We start from the raw sequence: 6531 nt of genomic DNA, 5'->3' as shown, positions 1-6531 counted from the left end.
ATCTTATACATTTGTGGTGGCCAGGTCACTTGCATTTCCTTTGCTAAGAATAGTTCTTCATAGATGACATACCAAAAGTGATATGTCTTCCTTTTATGTGTCTTGATCATCAGCTATCAAGAGACCACCACCTTTCGGCGATGTCAAGACACTTTTCCTGCAAAGATTAATTTAGAGTGGAAGGTCCCCAATCTTCATTGGGTCCTAGATGGTGAGTACAGGCATTGTTGCACTTAGGCAACCATTGAAATACTCCTTTAGGAACTAAAATTCTCCTAAATTTGCATTTTTCAATGGTATGACCCTTTTTGCAACAATAATGACAGGTAATATGACGAGAATATGCTGTTTTGCTAGTTGATACTTTTGGTACAAAAGTGTATTTGCTATATAAAGGAGTATACGATCTTTTGAACTTATTTGGATCAACGGCAAAAGTCACTTTTGGTTGTAGAGCCTTGTCTAACTTGGCTTTTAGATCTCTTACTTCTTTTTGCCAAATGTGACATGTCTCACAACCAAACCATGATGTAGGATCTATTTCAACTTTATCCTTTTGAATGTCTAGCATAGATTGTTTTAAAGCTTCCATATCCTTTTCGGTTTTCTCAACTTTTGATTCAAGATATGAAAATATTTTCTTATTTGAGGCCAAAAGTTTGAAAGCTTTAATTGCATCTCTATGTAATTCTTCAAAAGCAAGTTTTAGTTGAGAATGAGATACCTTATCTACGAGTTCAGGTTTAAGATGACTTACAGCTTTCTTTTTCTTGTGTTGATGAGCCATGAAAAATAGGTTTGCTGATTCTTCTTCATCGCTTGATGAGCTTTCACTAGATGAATCACTTTCCCATGCTATGTAGGCTCTTTTAGATTTGTTATGACCTTTGCTTTGGTTCTTCTCCTTTTCTTTCTTAAGGTATGGACAATCCGGTTTGTAGTGACCGGCTTTCCCACAATTGAAGCAAAGACCTTTGATTTTTCCTTTGTTGTCGTCATCTTGTTTGAACTTGTTTGATTGCTTTCTATAGTTGATCAAGCCTTTGTCAGAATGTTTTGCTCCATTTTTCTTTAGATATTTGTTGTATCTTCGCACAAACAGTCCCATTTCCTCATCATCGGAGTCTTCGTCATCACTTGTATCACTATCCTTTGGCTCTTGTCTTGAGGTCTTGGAGCTTGAAGCTTTTAGAGCTATTGACTTCTTCTCTACCTCTTTCTCCATGTTCTTTTCTTTCTTTGCCCTTTTCTCATGCATGTCATGGCATTTAAGGTGTTGTTCATGTTCCTCTAGTTTACCAAAGAGAGTGGTAATGTCTAAGGTGTTTAGATCATTTGCTTCCTTTATTGCTGTAACCTTGGGTTGCCATTCCCTGTTCAAGCATCTTAAGATTTTGTTAGTGGCAACTGCATTGGAAACAGGTCTATCAAGAGAATTTAACCGATTTTTCAGGTGAACGAATCTCTTCTGCATGTTTTCGATGGATTCACCATCTTCCATGTGGAAGAGTTCGAACTCTTGAGTTAACGTATTGATCCTAGCTAGTTTGACATCATCCGTTCCCTCGTGGGCAACTTGCAATGTGTCCCACATAGCTTTAGCTGATCTACAATGGGAAACGCGATAGTATTCATCAACTCCTAGAGCTGAGATTAGAATGTTTCTCGCTTTCCAATCGTATGCATATCTCTTTTCATCTTCAGCATCCCAAGTATTTTCTGGTTTTGGAACAACTGCACCAGCTGCATTTGTCATGGTGATCTGAAAGGGACCATTGACAATAGCTGTCCAGATGTTCCTATCAACTGCATTGATGTGAACACACATACAATCCTTCCAATAGCCGTAGTTTTCACCGTTGAAAACTGGAGCTCCATTGTGAGCCCCTTTAGGTCCGGAAGCCATCTTTCCAATAAGTGTTTCACGTAGCACGGAATAAACCAGAGCTCTTGATGCCACTTGTTAGACGCTGGCCTTAGGATCTAGAGGGGGGGTGAATAGATCGTTCACAGTTTTACGGAGTTAAACGACTTTTCAGCGGAAGTGATTCTGAATCGACTCGCGTCTATTCCGAACCACTATCGAAACGATTGTATATGTGTTTAAAACCAGTCAAAAACTTGAGGTAAGTGATAAGAGTATACGTTGCAGAATCAAAGCGTTGCTCTTATTGAAAATCAGATTAACTTCTTGAATGATGGACAATGTTTGCAATGTAGTAAGAGTGATAGAAACAAATATACAAACACTTGGTGATAATGATCAAATTGACGGTGATTCAATATGTGATGGATTGTGATGTTTATATAAGTTCTCAATTCACAATCTTAACACTCGAATCGTTGATCAATTTGCTATTATAACCAAATATGAACAGAACGTAAATGAAAAAGTAAAAGCGACAAGAACACGATATTTGTTTAGGCAGTTCGTCGATCGTCCTCGCTACGACTACGTCTGCCCCCAATTCCAAACTGAAATTGGGTAATCTTTCATTAATGTTGAAAGTAGTATATACAAAGAAGATAACAAAGCGATAAACCATAAACCAATTATGTCGATCCTTTGAATCTTCTTCCCCCTTAATCTTGAGTCAGATCAAGGTTATCCAAGAGCTTCACTTTGATCCCTTTCTGCAGTGTCTTCAATTCCCTCGAACCCTTGTTCTTCAATCTTCACACTCAGCCGGATCCTCGATGAAACCTCTTGATAAAAACCCCCAAGAAATACCTATCTTGGAGGACAAAACCCGCAGATTTTATTTACCAAAAACCCCACAAATCTTCACCCACTAGGAATCTTCAATTCCGTTCCATGGACGTTATCGAACTCGATCACTAACCCTCAACGCAAGAATGATTATGTGTAATTGTGTTGGAGATGACGAAGAACGAAGATGAGAAGCCTTTGTGTATCTTTCAGTCGTCGGTGTTACATTGAATAATTGAACCTTTGATAATATATATGATAGCTTAACAGTTGGAGATGAGAGAAACAGAATTTTTGGCATTCTTGATCAGTTAGGTCGACCTCTTGTAGTGCTTAGTTCGACCTAGCAGAGCTTGCAGAATTTTGCTCCCAGTTAGGTCGACCTGTTTAAGGAGTAGGTCGACCAGAATCCTCTTCAGATGCATTCTGGGGACATTTTCTCAGATTAGGTCGACCTAGTTGTTGTGTAGGTCGACCTAGCAGACTGATATGTAAATTTCTTTATTTTAGGTCGACCTGGATGATGTGTGAGTTGACCTAGCAGAGGTATATGGATTTTTCTTCATTTTAGGTCGACCTGGGTTGACAGTAGGTCGACCTAACTGCTGCTTTTCTGCATTCTTCTTGTTTTGTTTGTGTTGAGTCAACCTATAAGCATAATAAGTCGACCTGTTCTGACATGAGTGATCAATGCTTGCTTTTCTTTGAGTTTTCTGCTTCCACCTTGTTGCTTGTATGCTTATTGAGTTTGCCATGAATCAAAAACATATTTGTGATTGTAATCTTGTATTCACAAACTCCCCCTCCTGCCGGTCGGCATGCTTTTGTTATTTTAGTGTGTGACGTGAGTCACACACTCACACCCAGAAGAGAACGTTCGTTAGCCCTGTTTTCTCTCCGCCTATTTTTCCTCCGTAAAGCAAGCACTGAGACGAAGCAATAAACAGATTCAAGACCCAAATCCAACCTAAAGCAACTCTATAAATACCCAACAAAAAGAATTGAAAGGGTTACGAAGTTTTAACCTACTGCCGTCAAATTCCTTTTCTCAGCAATTTATTTCTAGCTCATTCAAGTCTTCTTCCCAACTATTTTCTATAATAGATTTCCACACCGGAAATACTATTGCACTTTAATTTCTTTTTCAAGCTTCAGAATTCGTTTTTAGTTTTAGGAATAGATTTAGTTTCAGCAATTTGTTTACGTTCCAGATTCAAGATTTGGTACTACAAGATTATACTTTCAGTTCTGCAATTTAATTCAGGTTTTATTTTCAGCATTATTTATTGTTTACCATTTATGTTATATTGTCGATTTATGTCCGGAATAATATTTACCTGTTATATCTGTTCTGTTCCGTCAATTAAAATAATGTCCGGCTAAATATTTATTACCGGTATGTAAGTTCATATAACTGAGGGAATCTAGTAATGCTTTCGACGTAATTTATTAATGAGAATTTATTTATCTGGTTATAATTTCTAATGCTTAATTTGACCGTTTTGTAACGAGAGTTAAAAATGATAGAAGTTTGGATCAATAAAAACGAGAGTTTGAGGTTTTAATTGGACAGTAGGAATTATGCATTAACCTTAAATACAGCGAGAGCGCTTTAAGGTTAATTAATCTTCATTTGTTTTCAAAAATTATTTAAAATTTAATTGATACAGCGAGAGCGCTCACTTAGGTTTAATAATGCGATCATAATCAATAAACACGAGAGTGTGAGAGGAAGGTTTTTAAACTAATGATTTCTACAGAAAAGTATTTTAAATTACGATTCGCGTTGATAGTTTACTAGATCCCCGACGTCCGACTATTACATACCGGTATAATTCCCTCTTGATTTAATTTAATTATATTTCCCTATTTTCCCCGTCTGATCCTAATCAATCAAATATTAGCCTTAGGTTTACGCAGTAACAATTAAATACATTAGGTCAATTCTTAATCCTTTGGGTTCGATATCTTTTAAAACTACGCGATAGACTGTGCACTTGCAGTCATATTCACAGACATACCCACTTTGTCGCGATCAAACCGCCCCAAAGAAAATCTCTTTGGACAGAGCTTTATAGAACGAAAGCATAAAAATCGAAATACAACTTGCCGAAACTAAGAAAATTTCCCTTCCACCCCTCAAACCGATTCTTAACCTTAAGAAGAAGGCGTCTCCATAAAGAAAGCTTCCTAGGATTGGAACCAATTGGGATACCAAGAAACAAAAATTCCGAATTTTCCTTTTGACAATTTAGGAACGTTGAAGAAATATCCAACCAACTCGGATTGATGTTAATACCAATAAGCTTGCACTTATGGAAATTGATCCCCAAACCCGATACCAGTTCAAAGCCCCTAAACACCGCCTTTATAGCCCAAATATGTTTCCAACTTCCGTCGCCAACCAACAATGTATCATCGCCAAATTGGAGGATATTGATGAAATATTTCCCGTTTATAGTAAAACCCACATAATCGTTGTTAACCACCGCCTTACTCACCAACCCCCCTTAAACCTTCTACAACAAGGACAAAAAGGAAAGGCAAAGGAGGACCTTGTCTCAAACCCCTTCCCATCCGAAATTCTTTCGTTGGGCTACCGCTGACCAAAACCGACATCCTAATAGATAAATCAACGTCTCCATCCATGACATCCACACCTCCCCGAAACCCATGTTCTTGAGCATGAACCTAAGAAAGTTTCAACTCACTTTATTGTATGCTTTCTCGAAGTCTACCTTGAAAAGTAAACACTCATTCCCTTCTCTTTTTGCAAAATCCATCAATTCGTTAGCAACCACCACCCCATCAAGTAATTGCCTACCCGAAACAAAAGCACTTTGACATTGGGACACTATAGAATTCAAAACCAACTTTAGTCTAGACGCCAAAAGCTTGGAAATAGCTTTGTAAATGCAACCGACGAGATAAATAGGCCTATAATCGTCTAACCCCAATGGATTTGAGGATTTAGGAATCAAAGCTAAAAAAGAGGAGGTGCAAGACCTTGATAGTGAAGAGTTGAAATGAAAGCTCGAGAAGCATCTTACAAAATCTTCCTTCATAAAAGCCCAGCACTGCTTGATGAAGAAAAAAGAGTATCCGTTGGGACCCAGACTGTTATCTCTCAAAAACCCCACACCGCTTCTCTAATCTCCCCTTCCGTGAAAGGAGCTTCCAGAGAAAACCGCTCCGCATGAGATATCTTCTTAAAATTAATTCCTTCAAGAATAGGCCTAACCTCATCGGATTCCACAAATTTGGAAGCAAAATGGTTCAACACTTCCTCCTTAACCTCTGCCACCGAGTCCACTATGCCCGAACTAGTCACTATAGAACCAATATGGTTGTGACGTCTTCTACCTTTCATTACTAGATGGAAAAAATTCTATTATTATCTCCATCGTTAAGCCACTTCATCCTCAATTTTTGAATGAGCATATTCTCCTTAATCTTTAGATTCAACCAAAATTGGCTACTATCTTTCCTACCAACCTCTCTAGATGCCTCAGATCCTATCGCATCACCGACATTGTCTTCCAACTCGTCCATATCATTCATAACTTTTACCCCTTCCTCAATCTCCAAATCCACTCTACCAAAGATGTTTGCTATTCCACCACTTTAGTCTATCTTTTAGAAGCCTCAATTTCTCTTTAAGCACAAAATCCCCTCTTCCCTCGATATACAAAGCTTTCCATTCTCTTTCCACGAAAGACAAAAAATCTTTATGGGAGAACCATTCGTTATTGGACTTGAACGGTTTAGGACCCCAATTCGACTTGTCCACCATCAACTAAACCGGGCAAAGATCAGAAATA

General features: G+C 38.2%; 1 protein-coding gene across 1 annotated transcript; it reads right to left on the bottom strand.

Moving 5' to 3' along the window:
• Positions 1-5203: 5203 nt before the first annotated feature.
• LOC131604830 (uncharacterized) lies at positions 5204-6080 on the bottom strand. The gene is made up of 3 exons (XM_058877246.1): positions 5846-6080; positions 5449-5693; positions 5204-5401 (listed from the first exon to the last, which is right to left on the bottom strand). The coding sequence occupies exons 1-3, from the start codon at positions 6078-6080 to the stop codon at positions 5204-5206; spliced, it is 678 nt and encodes a 225-aa protein (XP_058733229.1).
• Positions 6081-6531: the final 451 nt, after the last annotated feature.

The sequence above is a fragment of the Vicia villosa genome, linkage group LG5, assembly GCF_029867415.1.
Source record: "Vicia villosa cultivar HV-30 ecotype Madison, WI linkage group LG5, Vvil1.0, whole genome shotgun sequence".
NCBI classification, from domain to species: Eukaryota; Viridiplantae; Streptophyta; class Magnoliopsida; order Fabales; family Fabaceae; genus Vicia; species Vicia villosa.
The sequence above is the reverse complement of the archived record's forward strand: the minus strand, read 5'-3'. Positions and strand labels throughout refer to the sequence as shown.

Excerpts from the sequence above, each read along its gene's own strand:
- LOC131604830 (XM_058877246.1), bottom strand. The coding sequence starts at position 6,080 with ATGAAAGGTAGAAGACGTCACAACCATATTGGTTCTATAGTGACTAGT. Across the intron at positions 5,694-5,845 it reads GATTAGAGAAGCGGTGTGGG|CTTTGATTCCTAAATCCTCA; the intron begins GTTTTTGAGAGA and ends CCTCTTTTTTAG. Across the intron at positions 5,402-5,448 it reads ATGAGTGTTTACTTTTCAAG|GTTCATGCTCAAGAACATGG; the intron begins GTAGACTTCGAG and ends AAACTTTCTTAG.